The sequence below is a fragment of the Ooceraea biroi genome, chromosome 9 (genome assembly GCF_003672135.1).
Source record: "Ooceraea biroi isolate clonal line C1 chromosome 9, Obir_v5.4, whole genome shotgun sequence".
NCBI lineage: Eukaryota > Metazoa > Arthropoda > Insecta > Hymenoptera > Formicidae > Ooceraea > Ooceraea biroi.
This window is the reverse complement of record NC_039514.1, coordinates 13001690-13027969: the sequence shown is the minus strand read 5'-3', so window position 1 is coordinate 13027969 and position 26280 is coordinate 13001690. Positions and strand designations below refer to the sequence as shown.

Genomic DNA, 26280 nt, shown 5'->3' with positions numbered 1-26280 from the left:
TTATATGTATATACTCTGTGTTATTCGGTCTATTATTTAACATCTAAGATCTTATAAATTTTCGGCGTTTTTAATCTACCCAACTTATTGTCTTACTCGTCTTATACATCTTATACACTCACTCTTCGCAAATCTTACTTAATTTCATCACGTAATATACTAACTAACATTAATTCCTCATACTTTTGCAGTATACATATATAATTATTCGTAAGAATTTACTCTTTTACAAAGTATTGCTTTTCGTGTTTGCTCAGAATGAGCCAACCAAAGTTAAGTTAGAAGAGAGAATCGAGATGAAACGACTTCACCTCGCGCATTAGAAATGGAAGACGCACTTAGGAGAGAATAATTCCGATTCAGGTTATTTACTGAAAAATATTATGTATATATAAACTAATTGTGTGTAAAATACTTTCTCTTTACTTATTAAATGTCTTACATAGAGGTGTAATGAATCTTACAGATCGACATTATCAAAAGAGCTACGTATTAGACGAACTTCGCGAATCGTTATCGCATAACGATCCTAGCAGCACCACATATTATATAAACGCTTACATTACATTATCAGTATCGCGTACGCTCGAGAAAGTGGCTTTAACCTTTCCGAGTTGGGTTTTTCATTTAAGTAACGGCTAATGTTTTAACGTTTCAACTGGAATAGATTAGGATAGGAATAGATAAAATGACAGATCCCCATTGAAAAGCAATTAATATAGGACGATTAGGAGAAAACTCGTAGTATTTCCATCTATATCGACCCTTATCCTATTTTGGTAGCTTCATTTGAGATCTATCATTCTACTGGACTCGGAAAAGTCAAACTAAACTCGCGACGCGAATGTCCTCGCTAGAAGAAAGTTAAAATCATTAGATTTCAGCTTTCTTGACCTTCCTTCTGATTGAGATATTTATTTAATATTTGGTACTACAAGGTGAGAGCGCGTTCACGAGCGTGATGCCGTATTCGCGTCGCTTTTCCCGCTTCGCTCGCGCGACTCGACGACGGCCGTTCTCTCGTGGAGAGAAACGGAGAGAGACTTCGATCGCGTTAAATAAATAAAGGCAAACGCGGCGTCGACGCGAGCCAAGCTTCGATCTCCCGGCTGTGGATCGGCATGGCCGATCAGGATTCAATTGCGAGACTGCTTTTTACCAAGTTTCCTCGCGGTGGGTAACGCCCGTTAAATCGCGGCATTTTCTACCGTAATAAATGGATTGCCGATTTAACGTTCGTTAACGGTTGATCCGAGAAAGCTCGGTGAAATCGATCATCGGAGTTCGATGAAAATGATAGATGCGCGATAGATTCGCAGGTGAATTTGCGCCCCCGCGATCAGCGTGCGCGCGCGTGGAAAACAATGAGGGTGAGTTGAGATGAGTTGTCATACTTATCGAAAAAAAGTACAAAATGATTTCGCTCCTAAGCATAAGTACGCACATTTTGAGCAACCGCCTTGCGCAAGTTGAGCCTCCCGGACAACGCGAACGTCCAAAAGACGTAGTTGAAATGTTCTCTGATTTTCAGATTTTCTTTGGACTTCTCTCTCGCTCTCCTTCTCTTTATGTCGAATGTCTTTATGATTCTCGCGTTGCTCGGATCCTTGCTTCCGGTCGGATGGAATCAAACGATCGGTCTATCGCGGGAAAGAAGGCTTGCTTTCGTGGGGACCGTGATGAGCCTCGTGTCGAGCGATGCTCGAGATGAGCTACGGATTTTATTAAACTATAAATCACGCTTCTGAGACCCGTCCCGCGATCGCTTTGAATATCGATAAGATCCCTCGCAGGGGTGCGATCATGGCTCGATCACGCGGCCGGTAAGTCCCTCACGGATTTTCTGTCGAATAATTTTTGGTCCTTATTCTGCTAAGTGATAACAAATTTTCGATGCTGTCGATAGGTACAGCACTTCCTTTCCTCCGATGCCGATCAGCCGAATTCCCTCAGTAGTTATAGGGCCCATACTGGGAGCCGTGATAATATGGCCCCGGATACGCTGCCGGTGCCGGATATCCGGCATATGCGTACTGTTGCTTCTGCGGGTACACTGAAAAAACAAGAACGACGATTAAATTCGATCTGCCTGATTTCTTATCGTTTCTCTGTTGGAAAATCATTAATGTGACACCAGGTTTCCGTAAAGGAGGCTCAAGACGAAGATTTGTTTCAACTTCGATTTTTAAACTTATCTCTTAAATGAGAATACGATCTTATTTTACAATTTCGTGGGAAGTGTCCTTCCCGAGTGTTCAAAAAATTAGTTTAGTTCAATGCGAGAGGTGCATTTATATCCCGTGGATTTCTAAGCAAAACACGTTCGCTGCTCGTCCTCTGTGTATCTCGAATTCTGACATCGATCGATCAGCATACGGAGCTGAATGCGCAAACAAGGAAATTCTTTTGTCTACAGCTATGTGGGATGGAAAATTAGGCAAGTGTGTCGCTTTCGAGCGATTCAACTCGAGATGCCACTGCTTTTCATTATTTTCCCCGAAGAAGGAAAAACTACGAGACCTGTACAGTCAAAGATTATAAATTAAAATATTTCAGGTTGGTTTGATTGATAAAAAATTATTATTTTAGATTCTAAATGTTGTCGTTTAAAGTATACTATAATAAAACTTTCAACTGCGGAAGTAGATAGCGCGTGATTTAAACGAAAAAATTGGATATTTTTTCCTACTTATTGCTGGAGAAAAGAATTATGATTTTGGGAGTGAAATTAACTCACAGAAATTACAAAAATGATATTCATGTTGCATGTAGGAAACACTAGGAAGAAATTGTAGAAAAAGAGAAGAATCATATTTCCGATTAAATTTCTTGCTTTGTCTATTTATTCTTCAATCAAATCGAAATTTCCAAAAAGATTCGCAAAACCGCAAAATTTGTGAAATAATCTGATAGTCTGAAGGTAATCAGAATATTGTTTCATTATCACATCAACATTTATTACATCTTATTATCTTGTACGAAATAATCTTTTCAAAATAGCAAAAAAGAATGAAAAATATAAAAGATATAGCGTCAATCTAGTTTTTTTACCATATAGATTATAGAAATTATGATATGGAAAATATGGATAAAAATACAGTTCGCGTAATTTGATATAACTCCCTTTAGGGTAGTTCCCTTCGAAGTCTCGAAGTGCATTCGCAGAAATGACACGCGCTAAATGTGAAAATGCATTCCGCAAACTGATCGATCATCCGGAGGAGAACTAGAAAGTTTCCTTCAGGATTAGAGCGTGACAAAAGTGCTCTAATCCGTGGCGGAAACAGAGCGTGAGACGAGTTAGTAAAAGTTTCGCGAAAATGAGTATTGCCCGTTATCTTCCGACGCGATTATCACTGAGATTCGGTAATCGATTTAACTAATTCGTTAATCAGAGTCTCAGTTGCTTGACAAAAAGTACAATTTGAAACAAAAAATAAACATAAATACATATAAATACCGAAAATTAATAAAATGATGAAAACTGATAAAAAATGAATGTACAATGAATCTACCTACATATGAATGTATGTATAAATTTATCTCTTATTTTGAGATTTTAAATTGTCTACATTAAATATAATAACATAATGATGATATTTATAGTTATTAATAGTTTAATTACACTATTTTGCGCATTCATTAATTTATCATAGTTTTTCATATTAATCCTTCAAAATTCGTGCGTTTCTAGGCACTAAATATTTATTATTAATAATTTTGAGCAAAAGTGCGGTCTTGGCAATACGAGCGTACAAGTAACGGAACTAGCAAAAACCATTTTAAATATTCGATCAACAAACAATGGTTTTCCATTTCACGTGGCTTCACTCTTGCGATCGAATGGGCTTGAAAAATATTTGCACAAACACTGATTCTAGAACCGCGGTATGCAATCCGCCGCAATTTTGAATTAATATGTATCGAAAATTAGTTTCTCGCGTTCGCAGTCAGCAGCGTTTCTCGAGGTGGAAACCAAATTTTCATCGACAGGGTTAACATTATGAAGAGGTATTTCACATTACGCGAACAGTATTACGTCAGGCTCGTCTTCTTTATGTACAAGGCGTTATTGGGATCGAGTCCCTCGGTTACGGTTAAACAAGCGATCAGATCGGTCTCGTCTTGCCATTCAATTAGTTCACGATAGTCCCGTGTATCTTGAAATTTTGAACATATGTTACAACCGCTTGCTGACCATTTGGCAATTTACGCAAGTTGGAACCCTCGAACAATGGTTATCACGAATACCAATTTCGAATAACAATATTTATATAAATAATCGACTTGATGCGCGAGAATCGTGCCGACAATCATCCTCGTACACGTCGACACGGAAGCACACGAGAGGTAAAACGTGTAACGCATTATACGGTGCGCGCAATACCGTACGTTATTAAATATTTATGGAGATAACTGAGAAACGCTCACACAACAGATTAGAGAAACCCGTTTAATGGAGAATATCGTTGCTTCCGTGTTGACGCTCCTGCTTCGAGTGAATCCAGTTAGTATAATGACGAGATGATCATTATCCTTATATCAAGGAACGTGTTCCTTGCGATCAAGCCCTCGATGATCATACAGACTAAAGTTAGTGGAACACTCGAGCACGCGGAATCCGACGGACGCATAGTGTCCCGGGATTTCATCTCGACAAGAAATTCGTTGCATAATTACAGCCGGGAAAACTCTGACGTCCGATTCTAGGATCATGCATTCTAATTTCGTCACATTGATGCATCAGTTGCGATTATTTAAAATGTCGATATTTTTGGTACTAATAATTACGCGGCAATAGGTAATTAAATGTGTAAATAGGTAAGAAAACTAACATTGTAACGAAAAGAAAAGTATTTAGAATTAGAGTATCTCTTGGATTGTAACATATATTCACCTCGGTTTTTAGTGTTTTTAAGAATATATGTTACCCTCCATATTATTTTAAAGCACTTAAAAACGGGACGAGTATATGTTACAATCCAATAGATTCAGTAGTAGACATGCTTGCACATCTCATCATCTCTATTCTGACTAATTTGGGGAAGCAACTATTCAGTAGAAAATAAGCATCGCAAACAAATCTATTTTATTTATTATATATAGTATCTATATCACAAAGAATTGAATCATAAGAAATGAAAACGTGCCTTATGTCTTCATTAATATTCGAAAATCTTACATAATTTTCTCTTATATTTAGTATGTTCATATCGTCCCTTATATAAAAAATGAGAGATTCAAAGGAAGCTAATACGTTCCGATTAAAATCCTGATTAATTCGCGCATCAAGTTTTCCTCCGTCGAGCATTATCAATGTTCTCGGACGTCAGACTCCTCGGGTGTCGTTCTGAGGCCGTATAAATCGCGACGCGGCCAGAAACTGGATTGCCCGTTGGACACTAGGCCAGTTGGGTATCACGTGCACGTAGACGGGATAAGCAATAGGTGTTAAATATCTACCAGGCATGAGGTACTGCATGTTCATCGCCTCCTCGCGCATTCTCTCGCCCCTCAAGCAAATCGCCGCGGCGCTAAACAAGATCGCGCTGACCAACGACCAACCGACGCCGACCCAAGCGACCACGTACGACCAGTCGTACGAGATTAGTGAGTTGTCCTTCAGGACCTAGGATTTTTCCCCGCGTGCCGTGCCGTGCCGCGCCGCACCGGGCGTACATGACAAACAAAAAAAAAGAGATACGGGGCGAGTTAGTTTGGCCGTTTCATGGATATCGTGTCACCTGGCATGATGTACTGAACGTTCTGGGCCTGCTCGCGGGCGCGCTCCCGTCTCAGGCAGGACGCCGCGATCAGGAATAGCGTCATCGTGCCCAGACACGTAGCCACCCCCAGCCAGGCCAGGTAAAACGACCAGTCGTACCATTGCGCCGCGTTGTCCCTTAAAACCTGTGGGCAAAAGTTACTGTAAACGCTGCGCACTATTTCTCCTGCGACTACCAGGACATAGAACTCCTGAGCTTCCTGGAGAGACGTGCGACGGATGATTGATCAGCTATCTGAAAGAATTTCTTTAGAGCGCAGGATAAGTGGAACTCTTCTCTGTATGCATTATATGTTATCCATCATATAGTTATTAGGAGTGTGATTTAGTTTTGAGGGTTTTGCAACAGATGGCTGTAGTGTCAGTTTGTTCCAATAGCTGTTTCCGATAACTGTTGTTTCTTACAGTCTTGACATTATCCATGACATTTAGTAGCATTATAGATATAGATGCAATAACAGTCGTGTTTATATCATCGTAAAAATGCAACTTCCGAAAGCTCTTTAGCATTTTCGACATGCGTTGCTTTTGTTTTTTGATCAAAAGAAAACTGCGGCTGACGGTTATAGAATTCTTGTGAAAACTTATGGTGACTCTGCCCCATCAATTAAGACGTGTGAATACTGGTTTAGACGCTTTAAAAGTGGTCATACTGATGTGAAGGACAAAGAACGCTCGGGACAACCAAGAAAGCTTGAAAATGCAGATTTGCAAGTATTATTGCACGAAAATCCAACACAATCCACTTCAGAACTTGCCAGAGCATTGAATGTTGATCGTACAACAGTTACCAAACATTTACATGAAATGGGAAAAATTCAGAAAGAAGGGAAATGGGTTCGACATGAATTATCGGAAAGTGCCATTGCGAACCGGTTGAACATTTGCATTTCGTTGATCGCCAGGCAAAAAAAGAAGAGTCTTTTGTCTCGGATTGTTACTGGGGATGAAAAGTGGATCTATTTTGATAATCCCAAACGCAGAAAATCATGGGTGGATCCAGGCGAACCATCAACATCCACTCCGAGACGCAATATTCACGGTTCAAAAGTAATGCTCTGTATTTGGTGGGATAGTGTACTATGAACTGTTAAATCCGCATGAGACTGTCACGGCTGATCGTTATCGACACCAATTGTACAAGTTGAAGCAAGCATTGGACCAAAAACGACCACCAATTGCGAGTAACGACGGAAAGTGATTCTTCTTCGTGACAACGCTCGACCTCACGTTGCGTTATCAGTGAAACAAACACTATTAGAGCTCGAATGGGAAGTCTTACCGCACCCCGCGTATTCTCCGGACATTGCTCCATGCGATTATTATTTGTTCCGGTCGATGCAACACGCTTTAGAGGATACACACTTTGATAATTTCGAAGAAGTGCGAAAATTCGTCGACGAATGGATCAACTGAAAAGAAGAGTGATTTTATCGTGGTGGAATCCATCTCTTGCCAGAAAGATGGGAAAAAGTTATAGAAAACGAAGGAAAATATTTTGATTAAGGTATTCATTCATTATCATATTTAAATACATGCGTTTTTAAGCAAAAAAAACCCTCAAACCTAAATCACACCCCTAATATTATTCTATGAAATTAAGTAAGATAATTATATTTTATTATTACAGAATATTTTTAAATCTGTATTGGAAAATATTTTTGAAAATATATAGTTTGATATACAGAATTGAATTCGTTATTGGAAGTAGATGGATATTTAATTTATGTACTTGAATCGTTTAATAACCTGGCTTTTATATTTCTTTAGTTCCTCTATATCCTTTTCGCTTATTTTGCTCAACATTAACATGAACGTTCAAACGTTGATCAACTGTGATTAACTTTTAAGTGATCGAATATATAAACAACTTAAATAATTTATCAAGGTAAAGTAAAACTAAGCTGGAGTAATGTAAATAAATATCATTCTATCAATGTAGTATATGTATAGCTCTTAAATCTTTTTTGTAAGCGATTAATATAAGTCAATAACAGAAGTCAACAGTAAACTTGTTGAAGAATTATTGAATACTTGAATTTTATCAATAATAGAATATCGAGAAAAGTAAAATTAGGAATATTACTTACGTTGCTCCATTGTTGGTAATATTCTTCTCCAACGATTTTCTCTTTCTCGTAATACTCGACACCATGCCACAAGCCCATACCGCCAGCACTCAATAGGCCTATGTACCATTTAGAGATATATTGTAGTTATATCATCGTACATAGCGTAAAATATTTTCGAGAATTTCACAAACATTCGCGAATTTATGGCTCAATCTTCTCAGAAGGTGAATGTCTATAAACTTTCAGATTTCTATTTGAAGTACAACTTCTGTTTATAATACCTTGACTGTTCTTCAAGATACTAACTTTTACTTAGTCAACAATGATCATTCGGTAGATATAAGTATAAATATTTAATATCGATTAACGAGAAGCTCAAGCCCTGTAAAATTGTTCACATGTCATTTGCGAAAAAGAAAGAAAGGAAAACGAAACATCTTACGAAAATATTTTCTATCCGAAAATATTTCGAAATATATACTGACAGGCGAATAGCATCAGAATCGCTGTGGCAGTAATGTTTCCTGGTGATCTTCTCCAGCAGCCCACTACTCCAGTCCAGAACGCCGAGAATATTGCGAGAAAGCCGACCATGAACAGCGCTATCACGGATCTACCCATATCTGCGACAATGATCAAGGGATACGAATACATTACGTTACTTGCATATGTGTGCGCATTTGTTTTCAATATCTCTGATAGTTTGGAAACTATTCTAAGTCGCTATACACGTTCACCATCGCGTTGGACATTGGCGATCGAACTTTCCATTCGCGCCACATCGGTTACCGCGTAGCAACGTGATTGAATTTTCAATTATCTACAGTATCATTTATATCTACAAGACTACGACTGTGACTGATTCCTTTAGTGTCACTTTTTGTCATGATAAAAATGTGAAAAATTGTATTTAATAGATTTAATCATTTTATTAGATATTTTATTAAACGGCAATTCAATATGCATTAAATTCTTTCTGCGTCAAAATAAATTCAGTAATTGTTAAAAAGGGTAACGTTTTATGTATTGTTTTTTCTTATTCTAAGAAGAGCGAAATTTGTTAAGTCGCATCATACTTACGTAATCGTGCCATCGCATCGTCAGAGAAGCCTCTTGTTTGGTTTTCTTCATCGGGGATGAAATAATCGATATTCATGCAGTGCGTCTCTACGGGGCTCAAATAAGTCTCAACTGCAATCATATATATAGAAATATAAAATCTCAAGATATGACTATAAAAATATGATCGCGTTACATAAATATAAACGGATAGAAAGCTTATCATTTTTATTAGACCATTAACTAAGTAATCCGGGTCGCGTCTAGTTAGCGATACAACTCAATACAGTGATGTTTGTTTGTAGCGAGAATTTTGTTTTTCATTTTTTAAAAGTTATCTATCCTGCTATAAAATTAATATACGACTATGTTGTGCTATCATAAATATGTGTTTAGTTTGATTCATCGTTATCTAGACGCGACCCGGATTACTTAGTTAATGACCTAATATATAGTGCTGACTAAAAGACGCGAAAATATCAAGTTGCAGTTGTTTTTTTTTCTTGTAGAACGAGTTTACTAAAAATTTATTTGAGAAAATATTATAATATGTTATTGTCTTGTGTGTCTTGTAAGTCTTGTATGAGACAGCTCGGAGTCTCATATCATCCGTGTCCTTTGGCTATCCTTGGCGTTATATTTCGTTATGTGGGATCTATTAATGCGGTTTATCAGTACTTCCAGACCTGCTCAACGAGCACGCGTCTCGAAAAGCATGCGACCCAGAATGCAACGAGCGCGATCACCGGGCGCGCAAAGTGTGCAGTATGCTTTTACCTGTACATACCTGCAGGCTCGCGCACTCGTTCTCGCGTTTCTCGCAACGGTACTCTTTTAGCGAATCCTAATCCACGAAACGCCACTTTCGAAAGGCGTACAGCGCGCGCAGGAAAAAGTTGTCGTAAAGTATTCGTGTGCTTTCACGAGCCGGAACAAGCGCGGCGGTATTGTCCGCTGCCTCTAAAAGGCCTTTGCTAGGCGTTAATCAGTCGTGGAGGATCGTTAACGCTAATGAAACTCGGACATCACTCGTCTTCCAGTGAAATCAAATTTTCGTAGTTTCACTTGGCTCAGAATAAAAGTGGGGCAAGCTCCGGGAGCGACAACGATTTTGAAACAAATGATAGTTTCTCCACGTGACACGTATCTTTTGCATTTAAGTTTTTTATCACGATTTTAACAAAGTTTCTTTCTTCCATCGTATAATGACATGAAATTATTTTACGACGATCATAAAAGTCTATTAATTAATAATGTTTTATTATTTATTTCTATCTCTAAAGATCTCTAGAATTTTACTTATATAGGACCAGTTATTTTCAAAGACTTAGTGCGCTGGAATTACCGATATCCCTCGATGTTCTCATCAAGAAAAATTTCTAAGTTTCAAAATGGATAACACTCTGCATATTCCTCTTTTCCTACCGATTCTGGGATTCTTTGTACACTTACATATCAGCTAAGACAATTACGATAACGATCCCTAGTACTACATTCTGTTATCGCAAAGGAGCGAACGACGGTTTTCCCGGAGGAAGAGCTGGGGATTTTCACATCCGGTCGAACGGGGGATCTACATGGTGAAACGTACCGTTGGAAATATTTGGGATTCAAGCGACGGACGGCCATTTCTTCGACCCTCTTCGAATCTGGTTTCGCCTAAACGAGGCGCCGTGCCAAGATCGTTGACTCGCGCCTAACTGTACACGCGTTATACGCTCCTTGCCATTCCGGAAGAGGAGTCATCAGCGTCGGCGTTCCCCTCGTACTTTTCATCGCGCGTCGCGCTAGATGCACAGATACCAACGATACTAGGAGGCAGAGATAAAAGCAGCCGAACCGGTCGTTGACTAGTTTCTTCAAATTTTTCATGCACTCGCGATGGTCCCGTGTCGACCGTAATCGCGTGACCTCGATTTTTGGCGCTGACCGGCAGGACATGTCGTTCGCGATGCGCGAGAACGCGATAAAATCATCTGCAAAATTCCGTGTGGTCAAACGTCGTTCTAATCGTAAGGATATCTGGTACTTGACCATGTAGCTGCGAGAATTGTTGAATGTCCAAGATTGATCCGCATATTGTTGGGAAATGAATTTCGGATATGATCCGCTCGTTAGACATTAATAGGAGATTACTGAAACTCTTCAGCAATGGTAATCAATCGCGCGATACGAGAAGAATTTTCTCAAGCAGTCATTAGAATTCCTCAAAGAGTGTTTAATGTCTCTTCAGGACGAGATTTCACATCGTTTTACCACAATGTAAGGAATAGGAACACTTTTTCCGACCTAAATCTCGGCCTAAAAATCTCCTGCCAATAGAAGTTTCTTAATATGACAAAACCTTGCGGAGTTTGTTTGTTCAAATATCTGAGATTTAATATTTGTTTGCGTGAGGTCGACCAAGATGTTTTGTTTGGATTTTCTCCTGGCGAGGGTGGGAGTCAGGCTCGATCACGTGCGCCCAATAAATCGAAGCCACCGGAAGCGGGTCGCCGGAAGAAAACGGCATCGCCGAAACCGATAAGGAGTCGGTCCCCTCGTCGGTGTCAGCAAACGGTACTAGGCGTACGAACGGTGCATCGATCATTTCAATTGTTTTCCGGATGAGGAAACAAACGTTGAAGATCTCTTGCACGCGCACGCTCCCTCTCTCTCTTCCTCCATCTTTCACCCGGAAATTTCTTCGCTTGGGGATCGCGCGCGAAGCCGCCGACCGATAGAATCGATTCCCACCGATCCGGCCTCGATACGCTCGCCTTTCCTCGCCGTTTCTTCTGGTGATCCCACGATCTTGCCGAACAAGAACGCGTATTTCTGTAGACATACGCGTGTTTTCATTTACGATCTCCGACAAGGGAAAGAGCTATTGTTTCTATACTTTCAGTGCTTGCTGTTCAATCGTCTATAGTCTATATTACTTGAACCAGTTTGTGTATTATTGCCCGGTAATCCGTGATATCGTTACGTTAATTCGGGATTCAATTTAGCTCCCGCGAGAACAAGTGCCGGTATTATGTGGGATAATAAGAGTCATTACTTCTGGTTGAGTGCAGCCCCCTAAGGCTAAATCTGTCTAATAAATGATTCGCACGTTTTTATAATCGAACATCTGTCTTTATATTAAAATGGAACTGCCGTGCGACACGCACACATCAGCACACTTCCCTCGTGTTTATCTCTGAAATTTTCTGAACATTATATGCGTTCCTTCCTTACTGCGATAGTTCACCATTGTGCGGATAACAATGGATTTTGTGTACGGGCCCTAACGCCTACCTAACGTATGCAAGGTCCGCATCCATCGCACTCAGCGGTACCATGGGCACGTTTTCACTTTGTAGCACGGCGCGTTTTCCCTTCCCGTTCGAGGAATGCGTAACCTGAAACTTCCTGGAGAACTGGAATCACCTGTGCCATCGTACCGGATTTACACGAAAAATACTCTCACGTATATCTCATTTTTTTCATTAATCTTCAATCGTCATGAATCTGGTGAAACTATGGGTGGAACTATTTGCGCGATATTATAAAACCTGAAAGTTTTGTTTAATGAATCTATATATATATATATATATATATATATATATATATATATATTAGATATATATTATATATATTAGAATATATATATATATATATTAGATATATATATAAAAGCCAAATACCACTCACTCACTCACTCACTCAGTGACTCATCAACGTGCAGCCCGAACCACTGCACCTATCGACTTGAAATTTTAAGAGTATATTCCTACTATCACGTAGGTGCTCACTAAAAGAGGGTTTTCCGAAATTCCACCCCTAACGGGTGAGAAGGGGTAAAATGTGTTTTTATTTAATTCTACACATAAATATCGCGGGCGAAGCCGGGACGGGGGATGCTAGTAACTTATATATCTACTAGGATAGTTCTCGAGAGTAAGAAAATATAGGTAAACGAAATTAAAAGAACGAAAGAAAAAGAAAGAATTAATCCAGAGCACGTGATTTTACATGAAAATTGTATACATAACTCACGTAATATTTATACAATATTGAAAACAAGATTTGTGCAAAATTTAATCTTTGTTAAATACGCAGTTCTATATTCTCTCAGGTATAATCTAAAACTGCATCTTGTTAGTTCTTCTACGCCACTCTTGCTTCGCGTAATACACGCGTATAGATTTATATTTTTAGGGATTACGTGTTTAGATCACATTAGATTGCGCATTTATATTTCTATTTATGTTAGCAAAATTATTCTGCCACTCGATCGTACGCAACGCACGTTTTCGCAACGCTGACGCCCGCGTGATAATTTCCGATTACTACGAGCGCGTTATGAGCATTACGGAATCATCAAGGCACGCAAAAGTTTCACGTTTCACGAAATGTGTGACGTAAGAAATGACCGTACATCATACGTGTTGACATTGTTACGAGTTTAGCATTGTTACGATTTTTATTTTCACACATTTTCGTATATATACTTGAACAGGCGATATAATAAAACATACAAGGCCTCGCTTATCGAGATCGTGCGAATTTCGAAACTTTCAAATCGATCCTTCGACATTCTCCACTCAGGGCCAGAATCTGGAGGAAAAAGGAGAAATAATTAAACCGCAATTAATTTTAATACACGGATATTGAGGAAATCAATTTAATTGACTTTGGCCTACATTCGCGACCAGAATCCAGCTTAATCGACATGTATCTTCCGATGGAGATTATTAATCGAAGGCACGCAAAATTACGTCTATAATCGGGTTAATTGCTTCTAATTAAGGAATTATAAATTAATTATGTGCCACTGCATTCGATGACGATATGATTACGTTGATTACGTATCACTGGATTTGTTACCATTTGAGATTACATGTTGTCTCTAAATTGATTTAGCCGATCTCGGAGACCCGTTGGCGATTACCTTCGCCATTATTGGCGATAAAAATACTTGCTACGTTATTAATGTTCACGTTTCGCGAACATTAGTAGACAACGTGCACCATGCGTCATTACCGTAGAAAGTCTGTGGCAATAGGAAAGGCGTTCCGAGCCATAGAGCATTATGCACAGTGCGAAATCACGCACTGGCTACTAGGATTTTATCACATCCTTGCGCGCGTGTAATGGAGACCTACCTGTCTGCATGTGGTTTTATATATACCGGATCTAAACTTCGGGTTTGAACATGTATTGATACAATGCAACTATTGTTTCAACTACTTTGGTTATAACCCAATACATTCGTTCTACTAATGTTGTTTATTTTAATTTCGCGATATTTGTAGATTACATTTGTTAAAATATGTTAATCCATTTATATCATTATTTGGCCAGCTTTTGAAGAGAAATCCTTTTTTTGCTCATTGCCAGACTGTAAGGTATTAGCACGTAAATGATCGACCAATCGATCGGCACGTCGATCATTTCACAACGACCATGATTGCAACGGTCCACTTACGAGGTGCGTTTTGAGAAAAAAAGAAAAAGTTGCATCCAGTCCTCGAACCATGGATGTCTTGTTGCCTATTAAGTAATTTAAAACAGGGTCTTTGCGGTTGATACCGATGCAAAAACTTCACACAAATCGGTCCTGCTCGAAGATAGAACCCGCACGTTACTTTGCTTAACGCTTCGCTCGGAATGATGCCTGGAGAACTGCGCGGTCGTTCACACGACACCTCTTTTCTTCGTTTAATTTTTATTATAAACAACTAGCGGATGTATACGAAACGCATCACTCGAAATTGATTTTTCAATATATTCTTTCCGTTTGACAAATATCATTCGAAATTAAATGATCAATTAATTTAAATGTAAAGCGAATACTTTCTAATGATTCTATTATATCTATTAGATGTATGCAAAAGTTTTAGTCATTTCTTGCATATTTTTGCTTCTTAAATATTGCATAATATATGCAATATAATTCAGTCATCAAAATATTTGCCCTTGTTTTTTTACGATTTTCTATCATTTTTCATGTAAATTTCAAATTCAAATACAGTTTTCTCGTTTCTCAGCCACATCTCGAAAATACTATCCAGTAAAAAAGTACTGCATTGATTGAAACAAGTGCAATAAGCCAAGTTGCGTGAATACGCATGCGGAAAAATTTTTCAGCCTAAATCCAAAATGGTTTGCTGAAAGCATAGCTTTTCATTGCTCATCGCATTCACTATTATTTCTTGAAGTTATGTTATGTTTATTTCTTTAAGTTATGATATATGACATTACAAACTTTGATGCCGACTCTTTGAAAAGAAGCGAGAATTTATTTAAAGTTTAAATAATAATATCAGAGTGCTGAAAAAAGGACTAAAACTTTTGTCTACACCTAGTACATTTCGTTTGATGCATAAATAAATATGAAAAGAAGCACTAGCGACGGCTTATTCATACAAGCCAGAATACGTTAATATTCTTCATACGAAAGCGTAATATAAAATTATGCACGGTAACGAATCCTGAGATGAGAAAGCGCTGCACCGTGATGCATCAAGCTGGCACTATCGGATGAAAATGCACCTTTCTCCAAAGATCGTGTGCGCGTTTGTGCTGTCGATTATAAACCGCTAACCTATTACGTGGGATCGGATAACCCACGACATTACGAGATCGTAACGTAGAAAGTCTCCTAAAGGCCGCGTAAGGGGTTGTCACTGAACGAGGAACCTGGCAGACCTATCAACTTAACTTTTAGCATAATTGGGAACCAATCGATCAAAGGCGAACAAGACGTCTTCATCTTGTTCATCTACTTTATTATTATACGCATAAAAATGTGTATTATAAAATTGGCAATGTAAATAATTGTATAGAAATATCTTGAAATTATTCCATTTTTTAATGGTGCACTCGTGAAGGATGTTCAGTGAAAGTGTATAGTCAGTTGACTGTACATCTATATTAAAATAACAAACTATGAATCGTTTAAATCGCCCTATTTCAGAGAAAGTGACTATATAAATTTTCTACTAGATTTTATACGATATTAAATTCTCTACAACTTTTATTATTCAAACAAATCTCGCAATATAACGAGAGTTTTAAAAATAACAGTGCTTTTCGTTTAGTCGTAATAATTCATACATACAACCGATTGAATCCGAGACGTAAATGTTTACTAAATGTTGACTAAATGTCGATTAAATATTAGATTTTGCTCGATGATTTTTACATTACCTGTCGGTGGTCTTTCCTTGGGATAGCATATCCTGAACAAGCCTTGAGTCCTCGTGTAGTAATAGTATTTTGTATTCATCTGCTCCACCAAGTGGCTCTGCTCGCCATGCTTGCTCGCATATTGCTGCAACAGAGAAAAAATTCAGTTTGAGAAATCAAACACGCGCCAGGTGAATATCGGAAACGTTGATTTTAACGTTTCGACGAAAGTAGCAACGCAACTTGGCCGTTATTAGCGTTATGATAAAGTGAAAGGACAAGAGCAAAGTCGCGGTATAAAGGAATAATTCGCTTTGATGGAGAGAGCTACTGGACATGCGTTTTCGAATGCAGATGAAGCGCTCGCGCACTCTTCCTTTCGCGAAAAATGCTATTATCGTTAGAAAGTAAGAATTCCACGTTTTCAACACGATAGAGAGCATCTGTCAGAATCTCTCTTCTCCTTCGTGTTTTTTAGTAAAAGAGACGTTTACTTTTAAACCCGCGCGTCACGTTCAACTTTGAAAACAGTTGAGCGAGCACTTTGTGTTTTCTTAATAATTGCACACGATTCGTATCTGTACTTGGATTTGCACTTGGATTTTCGACTTTCAAGTGTGTCAATTTATCTCAATTGATACCTTTCCCATTACATGATCGAGAATCGATCAGAACATCGCTAATCGCGTTGATAGAAACCTGCGTAATGCGTTATCGAACGCAATGCGGCGTTCGCGTAATGTGACGACCACATTGAGAAGAATTATCGGCCATCACGGGATACCGAACGAAAATCGCGAGCGGAGAAAACACATAATGCGTCTTATTTCACGTTGCGAAGCGTCGGTATATTTTCCGCGAGGAGAGGCCGCCCATGAAGAGCCATGGAGAGCCATAAGAACCATAGAGAGCCGGCGTTTACTCATGCGTGTCGGTACAAGTTCCGGACTTTCTTGCACTCAAGGATGTACCTCGCATACCGCCCTCGAAATTTAATGCAATTTCACGGCGGGCGTGCAGCAAACTCCCCCTTCACCTGCTCGTGCGAGAGGTCCCTCACCCCCGACGATCTTGGGCGACCTCGCGTCGTCCTCGCCGGGCGGCGAACAAATGCCGGCTCTCCCTCCTCGCGGTCGTCGCAAACCGTTTTCTAGAAAGTCTGTCTTCGATTTGCCGATTCAACCGAGTCTGCTAGAAAGTATAATGATACGCCGTACGCGGGAAATCTTAACGCATGAATCGCGTTCGTCTCAACGACAGAAAGAAAGACGTTTCCGCGCGCTCGTTTCCTCTTTTTGCATACGTATGCGTATTCCGTCAATTCCGACCGAAGATTCCGCCCGGACCGTTTCGTCGATCGTCACTGATATATTGTACGCAAAAGTTTTAGTCTTTTTTTCAGCACATTAGTATTATTATTTAAACTTTAAATAAACTCTCACTTCTTTTCGAAGAGTTAGCATCAAAGTTTATATAACGTCGTGTGTCATAACGTAACGATAAACATAACTTCGAGAAATAACAGTGAACGTGATGAGCAGTGATTTGCATACGATGTGTCTATTCGATAGAACAGCGATGATTTAACCGATACATCTGACCATTTCTACGTGTGCTTTGTCTAAGAAGGAGAAACGTGTTCTTGTCAACGATGTGGCGATCGTAGCGTCTGAGAGATTCCACGGCCCACGTTCTTCCTCGATTACCTACTAATAATCGCACGAGCATGACGTAGGCCGCTGATGCAAGCCTCAGCCAACCTTGGCGGACACCCATGCGTTCCAGGCACTTCTCTTGAAAGAACGCGCAAGGTGAACGATGCATAGTCTCGGGAACAGTTCCATTTTATACTTCGAACAGCGTAAATTCAATAATCTTGTATCATTGACGTCATAAACGAATAGTGCATCAACACTTGCAATTTTAGTGGCATTTTGGCGAAACTTTAAAGAGGCATTTAACATTTATCACAAAATCGGTCTTTATTCAGGTGTAAATTTTCCACGCAACAGATGTTGTCTGACAATTCGTTGTACGTTGATACGCGAATTCCCTCGCATATCGATTATTATCGTTAATCGCTCGCGAGAAAAGGGAAAAAGGGGAACCAGCACCGACTCCTATACAGCCTCTCGTCTCAATCAACTACGCTGGTCTGCTTTCACATTATTATTTCGCCATTGCTCACCCGAAGCGCGGGAACATCGTCGAGCATGGCTGATTTCTTTGACATAGAAAGGAAAAACCGCCGGTTGGCTCAATCGGAACAGGATTGTCGAATGACAGAATAAGGAAATCGATCGGATTTTTCTCTCATCGATCGCAAAGGATCGGAGGAAACCTGCGATCGAAAAAAACCGCCACTTACGTTGCGTCAACGCTCGATATGTCTGCACGGTTCGTGATTTCGTACGCGGAACAAAGTGATAATTATAGCAACCGGACGATTACGCAAAATATTTATTTTGCTCTCGCGGAAATATAATAGATAACGACGAATAACTTTCACCGAAACCCGTACATATATCTCGCGTTCCTTCTCTTTCCTTCTCTCTCTTCCGTACCGGAAAAATTATTATCAATACTGTGGCAATAGTACCGTTTTATTGATTGGTGCAATTCATCGGTGTTATCGGAGTTCGGTTACGAATCCACGTTGGAAGAACTACGTAGGCCCCTTCACCGCGGTTTCGCGGGAGCAACGTGGTTTTCAGTCAACGAGCCGCCTTCTATTGCGTATGGCAACTTTCATTTGAATTTTTCATCGCTCTCGACTGGCTCATTGGCCGACGAGACGCGATCATTTTTCCGACTTCCACGCGATTACACAAGAGTCCCCTCTCTCTCTTCCCCGCGCATTAATCATTTTAAGGACCGGGACCGGATAGTGAATAACGCAAGTTCGTGCGCTCCGCTTTGGATTTGAATGACAATCACCGTAATTTGGCTCGTTTCTCGAGACACTCGGGAGGCTCGTTGAGACAATTTCCGCGATCCGCCACACCGAATGACGAAAAGATGCGACCGGATTGCTCGATTGCGAGGTTCAACTTCGCTGACACTCGCCATCGTCCTCGCGCGTCGTCGTCAGCAATCCTTGCTGATCGAGCGTTTAAGTCTCTCGTTTGTGAACGATTTCAGGCCGATGAACGAATTTCAATTCTGCATAGCTCAGTTGTGTCGTGTAAATTCGATCGCTCAGCAGCGTTGCACAACGCAGTTATTCCTGCTGAATGCAATCGATTCATTGCTTCCTATATTTATCTTCTTACATAAAACTGGCGGTGCCTACTTTACTTTCTACGCGTCGCGATAAGAACCCGATGATGTTTCCATTAACGGAAAATTTTCCCGGAGTAGTGAGCCTACATTGTCATAAATAAATTGCGTCCCACGTTGAATCAGGATATCCCCTCCCATTATCCGGCTTGCAAAGTCGCAGACGTTGCGTATCCGCGCAATGTCGATGGAGAGAAGACGTGTCGAGGTTCACCGACGATCCCCGTGACAGTCAACGCATCGGGCAGAACAGGAAGAATACCCGTGCAGAGTAACTCGAGTTTCTCCGGAGCGTTTCGCGCACGAAGCCGCGTTACGCCATTCAACGCCTTTAAAAAGCGCCGCGGATCACGAGCGGCCTTGGAGAGTTCTCCGACTCGATGATTCCCTTTAGCTCATTAATACGTTACAAGCGCGTCTCGAGTCGTAAGAATCGTTGGGAAACAAGCGACTCTTATTGTACAATATGTTTGCACCTGACCACCGAAAACCGACATGACTGCGAGGAAATTAATGAACAACCTTTCCGATACACAATATTAGGCTGACCAAAAAGTCCGTGCGGATTTAATTTAATTTAATTGAAAATTAATACAAAATTTTGCGTTTAAATTTTTGCTAAAACAATCCACGGACTTTATAGTCAAACGTGTAAGAAATACGATTGTAAGTACGTCATGTTGACACACGCACACGACAATAGGCAGCACTTGCTGGATACCTTTGTCCAAGTAGCCGAAATACTTTACGCGAGGGCGCGTTGTCAGCGAGCGCTTGAGACGAGCTAGTCGCGGAAGTCGGAGCGAGCAGTCTGAGATCGATAATCAAATGAATAGGTAGTGCGAGAATCCATAACGAGCGAATCATCCTTTGTCTGTATCAAGTTCGGTATTAAATATAAGATATTGTTGGTGTTGCTAAATTACGAGTATTCTGACTGTTCTCCATTCAAGCTCCCGATCCAAATCTACTCCAATAAGAAGAGATCATTTATAAGCATAATAACGGCTTATAGAGATAAAAAGAGAAAAAAAAAGAATATTACAAACGTAACATAACGTGATCTACTTTTATCATGAAACAAAATAAAATTTCTTTCTATTTCTTTTCTGGTTCTTTCGATCAAACGAGCCACATCCATAAATATGCTGCTTCTGAGACCTGTTAACATTTCTGTGCTGGACAAGATAGCACCGAGGCAGATATTTAGCTGGTCGCATTCCTTCCTTCGCGCACCCAGCTCGCCACGTCACCGGCGCTCTCGAATGAAAGTCCAGAGTTACTGTACACTTGATGAATATAATATTGCGCCGTATAACGCTTGCTACTGTGCGCGCACGGATGCGCGCGGATAAATGCTAAACGGGCGCTTTTACGCCGGCGAATAAACAAGGATACGCGCGCGGTGCAATCAGCACATCGTGCGTGTGCAGACGCAACCGCTGGCTGCCATCCTGCCGTTAAAATTACATACGCATCTCGCGAGCGTGTGCACGCTGACTGCCGTTTATTATGAGTAATTTATTATCGAAGCGGGAGCGGCAAGGCGAAAATGATTGTATGATTGTGACAGCAAGACACGGGAAGCCAAGCAAACCGTAATATTTCACACAGGTGCAGTATTGAAAACCAGAAATATCTCCCGACCTTTTGCTTTCTTCTCAACTGAAAGCTTCATGACGCTAATAAAAATTTCATTCTCATTTATAGTTCTTTCAAGAAAAATTTTCCAATTAAAGAATGAATACCTCTCCTATTAAGGGGGGAGCCTGCTTTAGAACGCTGAAAATAAGGTATATTTACGAATTGTTTTTGGAGAAACTATACAGAGGATCATTATAAAACTTTGATGCATTTATTAGTACATGTTAAAGATAAAAAAAATTATTTTTTGACTTGAATATATCGCTTGTAGAGGTCGTCCTGGAGAAATCTTAGTGCAGCCGCGTCGCCGGCATTGCAAATTGGTGAGCATTCTCCTGCCTCCAAATTTCGTCTAAACTGAAAAATTGAAATATGTTCTCGTTGTTTATGAATTCCCATCGTCGATGAACCAAAGAGAGAAGAAAAAAGTTGAAAAGTGCCAAAATGGTGGGGCTTAGAACACAAAAGTACGATTTTTAGGCAAAGTTGTTGAACTTTTTCATGCAAAAGTAATTGTTTAACTTAATGTTTTTATTAATATTAAAGGTTCATCGACGATGGGAATTCATAAATAACGAGAAAATATTTCAATTTTTCAGTTTGGATGAAATTTGGAGGCAGGAAAATGCTCACGAATTTACAATGCCGGCTGCACTAAGATGCCTCCAGGACGACCTCTACAGGCGATATATTCAAATCAAAAAATAATTTTTTTTATCTTTAAACATGTACTAATAAATGCATCAAAGTTTTATAATGATCCGCTGTATAGTTTCTCCAAAAAAATTCGTAAAATTATACCTTATTTTCAACGTTCTAAAGCAGGCTCCCCCCTTAATCGATTATCTTTTTCCGTCTCCCGTTTTCTCTACTTCCGTTTTTATCTATAAATACGAGAAAATAATACAGCACATTTCCGGTATAAATTTGAAGTGATTTGTCGTCGCACAGGATGCAAGCGAAAATATTGAATTGCGCTAACAAGTCGTTACTGTTTTACGTCGTGGAGTCGTCTTTCGAAATCGCGCTTGCCTAAAATCTGCTCAGCTTATTGGAATTACGTTCGGCTGTCTTCGCTCGTCCCGTCTCCATTGACGGGATTCGTTAATGTCAGGAATTTACGCGCGGTCTTCCCGTTAATCGCCGGCTATTTGCATGTTCGCCGAGGTCGCGTCGTCGCAGCGCAGAATTATCGTCTCGTCCTACTCGCGAGCGCGCGTTCGCCTGCGCCTGCTTGCTCGCCCGATGCGGTGTGCTGGCGAAATAACTGTACGTCCCCCGACGCCTTCTTGCTACCTGAACGACGAGGAGGTAAGACAGGTAGAACTGATGCTCCTGCACGACGGAATCGCGAGAATATCGCGGAGGGTAAAAGCGCGGGCAGAACCGCGAAAATCACAAAGCGTAATATACGTGATGCGGCGGTGCGCGTCGCCGGATCCGTCGAAGTGGATTAGTGGGTCTCTCTGCGCGTCGAGCTTCTAAGTCGTCCGAAATGGTTGATCTGCGCGAAAGGGCAAAGAGAATCCCCACGTACCTTACGAACTTTAACTCAAGAAATTATTCAACTGTCCAAAAAATCCAAGAAATCTGGAAAAACCGTGATCTGAAAAGTGAGTCCGCATCGAATTTCAGAAACGCCGAAGAGACAACGATTGAATTGCAGAAACGTTAAAGGAGAAAAAATATAAAAAAATTGTCGGTATTCCATTGCGTGTGACTGTTTGAAGGATTATAAAATGTTGATACTTTGCAAGGATAACGCGTGGGCGAATCCTTATCGCGGAAAGTGGGAAAGGAAGGAGTCCGCGTGGGACAATCCCGCAACCAAATGATCAGCCAGAGTCCATCGTCGATTCGCACAAAAGGGCATACGCATCGGCCGCAATCCTGACTGCACTGAACACTAAACGCGATACTCGTTGAGTCAACGTGCTGGGAATGGGCGCGGCCCGGAATGTCGATCGCACCGAACGCTCCGGACGCGAGATGACGAGAGATCGGAACAGAAGCGAGAGGAGACGAGAGCAGCAGCCCCAATGGATGCGAGAAAGAGAAAAGCGCGAGAAGAGGAACGGGATACCGAAATGAAATTCCGCTAACGACGGGATAATCCGATTTAATCGCCGGCAGGTTCAGCTGCTCGGAGTAATGACTTTTTCTTCTTCAAACGAGAAGCATCAACGATGAAGTCTCCTTGCGCTAAATAAAATATCGATGCACGTTCCATTTCCTCGATGAACCGGAATGATGAATTTCGCCGATCTTTCTTGGAGAGGAAAACAAAGAGCGTCATTCGATTCGGCAGCGCAGTCTCTTAAATGAAGAACTGTGAAGAGACGAGATCGGTACCGTTGTTGATAAAACTCAGGCGAGCGACTGAAAGATGAATTTACTGCCGAGTCGGGGAAGCAATTCCTAGTTCCTTTCTGACATATCCTCACATCCTGGAAGGATCAACGGAGGAAGTGGAAGAAATTAGATTTACGAGCGCGCCAGAGTTGATGACAGCTTCGACCTGCAGGAATAACGAGATCCGGATACGATCCAACTTCGAACAGGAAGATATCCATTTTCATAAATGATCGAGGCTTCCATCTCCAAGTCCAGGGATGCTGTGCGACGGCAGTTGAATCAAAATTTGAATAAGGATTACGCCGGAAGCGCGTTTACAACCGAGCCGAATTAGCAGTAACAACGTCTCTGAGGATGCTGCTCCGCGACAAGGCACGTGGAACGCCATCGTAATATTCCATCATCGCCCCACGCTTTCACAATCGACTTCGATTTTTGCAGCCAGATTGCGTACGTTAACGCAATGCGCATAAATTCTTGCCATGATGAAGGAATATCTATTGTAATGTTACGTTCAATTAAAAATTCGTCAGCTTGCTTTTATGTACAGGATGCTTCACAACTCTCTCTGTCTCTCTCTTTCTCACACTTCATCTGTGTCGAACCTTTCCTGACATGTATCGCAACAAATGGTGACAAGTAGTTGTGTTGTACAAAACCAGAAACATTCTGTGCGACATTTGGAACGCAACTTTATATTCACTGTTTTTTATTGAAATCACGCGATCGGAATTTGTGTGCCGAGAGTACTGTATGATATATTGAAATGACTCAAATGCAAAGTTTTACTGAAACAAGTTTCCCGAAGAACTCAATTCCAATCGGGTGAAATGATGAGAAGGCGTCTCTTTCTGCGCTTTGGAATTTTTCGCGTTCGGGGATTATTGGAGAACCACATCGAAATCCACATTCGACTCGGTAGATTCAAAGATGTCAGGTAGTCTCACATTCCTAACGGTAACTACTGTATGCGTGGAGTTGTAGATTATACATATTGATTAGATCAATATACTTATAATATTCTGACATAAGTATTACGCACGACAAATAATGAACATTACTTTTATTCTCTTGTTATGCCCTACGCTAATATTAATCGTCGTTCAATCGATTCTGTATCTTTTTCCATTAGACCAAATCAGAAAAATTTGCAGTACACGAGTAAACTATTAGGCCTTAACTAATATTTAAGGACGTCTCGCGTAGAGACAAACACTTGAACCCCGAGCACGACATCTCTCGAAGTATTTCTTTTGTAAATAATCAAAACACGAAGAATATTTACTTGACATTTATATCATACATGTAATATTATACATGTAAATCACCGTACTTCTCGATCTTCGACTTCCGTATTGCATTGTACCCTCATTCGCGACACCAGTTACACATGATCTAAATTTGATCACGCCATCCATGTATACCGACGTAACACACCGAAATCGAAAGAATGCGAGATTCTTCGTAAATTCCTTGAAAAAACCTTAGTTACCCTGATCACGAGTCCTCGCTTTGGAGTCTCGCTCAATCGAGAATCGGAACATTGGAATCAGAGAAATGCAGATGGTACCACGGGATGATATCCCAATCAGACGCACGTACGAACCTGGATTTGAGCACGCTTGACTTCCGTGTAGAGCCAGTTGTCCGTGGAGAAGGCGATCGCCAGGAGGGCAGTGGCGATGATACCAGTTATGGTCGCGAGGGACAGCGTCACTGCGGAACACGGCATCTCGAGCACTTGGTGCGTAGAGTCTTCTCTTCTTTGCGGATGGTCGTCAAGCCGTTCGCAGCGTCCGCCTCGTCTTCCGTTAGCTTCACCTCGCACTATATCACCGCCGACTACGTGGGCATCCGCGCACGAGGAGGGAAGGAAAATGCTGCGAAGCGTGCCGCGGTTTCGAGAAAGAAGAAGAAGAGAGAGAACCGGACCGTGTGCTGCGGACTTGGACTTGGACGGGTGGCTTTTGTAACAAGAACTCTTGCGGCGTTTTCGATCCCGCGGAACCAAGACCGGGAATGACCAGGGTCAAGAGGGACGAATGGGCGATCCCTCGGGGTAGTATGGACGACGGTGTGGCCCGCGTGTGTGTGCCTCGACGTCCTTCAGGATGCGTGCTCTGCCGCGATACACGTTACACCAACATTCTCCCGCAACGGCGACGACACTAACGGCCCGTCGAGTCCCGGCTCGCCTCGAAGGAAAGCCAGGCCGAGAGCCGGCCGAGAGAGCAAGGAGAGAGAACCGGACCCCAGGTGGGGACGGGCTTGTAGCCTCGGGCAGGTATATTACCTGTGTTTTATCCGCAGCGGTGCTCAAACGCGATGACTTGTTGTCGCTGCTGCACCTGGCAGCAGCGAAAGGGAGGATGCAGCTCACCGAGACCGGTGGTCTCCGATTCGGCAGGTCCAAGCTACCTCGCCGCAGGAATTTCTGTAGCTTTCGGGGATCGCTATACCGTTGGCGAGACTATCATGATGATGCCACATTACGTTGCATGATATTCCGTATCCTGCTATCCTGTATATTGTCTTAAGAATACAATACATTGTATTTATTATTTGCTTAAGTACAAGAGCAGGCTCCTGAAATGTGAATCAAACTTCAAATGCCTAACGATGATCTTCCTGTTTATCTCTGAGAATTGGCGACGGTTTTTGGAAAAACGTAATGATTAATATAATAATGCAAAAGTTTACTCGCTCAGCGTCCAAAGCTGAATTCTTCCTACAAAGTTATATTATTTAATTTATTTCACTATTGTTATATTTTGCTCGTGATTCAGGATTCAATCGACTTGCAAAAAACGTTAACTTTATTTGCATACATGCACAATTTCATCAGAATATTTATATAATGAAATGCCTGCAACAAGTAATGGCAATTTCAAATATGCCTTTTGGCTTAATAATAATTATTATTTTACATCC

General features: G+C 40.9%; 1 protein-coding gene across 2 annotated transcripts; it reads right to left on the bottom strand.

The window, feature by feature from the left end:
* LOC105277358 lies at nucleotides 1-26280 on the bottom strand. Of its 2 annotated transcripts, none has more exons than XM_011335647.3 (7): nucleotides 24956-26280; nucleotides 16093-16216; nucleotides 8938-9048; nucleotides 8343-8480; nucleotides 7876-7973; nucleotides 5745-5910; nucleotides 1-2053 (listed from the first exon to the last, which is right to left on the bottom strand). In XM_011335647.3, exons 1-7 carry the CDS (start codon nucleotides 25079-25081, stop codon nucleotides 1950-1952), a joined length of 867 nt encoding a protein of 288 aa, XP_011333949.1. In that variant the 5' UTR covers nucleotides 25082-26280; the 3' UTR covers nucleotides 1-1949. The 2 variants fall into 2 exon arrangements, with proteins under 2 accessions (XP_011333949.1, XP_011333948.1); XM_011335646.3 differs by lacking the exon at nucleotides 5745-5910 and adding an exon at nucleotides 5464-5629 and having other exon boundaries at nucleotides 24956-26271.

What these genes read in the sequence shown, in the direction of transcription:
- LOC105277358 (XM_011335647.3), bottom strand. Translation starts at nt 25,081, where the DNA reads ATGCCGTGTTCCGCAGTGACGCTGTCCCTCGCGACCATAACTGGTATC. An exon ending in ATTACCAACAATGGAGCAAC is followed by an intron (nt 5,911 to 7,875) that starts GTAAGTAATATT and finishes TTTTGCCCACAG; the next exon opens with GTTTTAAGGGACAACGCGGC. An exon ending in CGTTCAGTACATCATGCCAG is followed by an intron (nt 2,054 to 5,744) that starts GTGACACGATAT and finishes TTGTTTTTTCAG; the next exon opens with TGTACCCGCAGAAGCAACAG.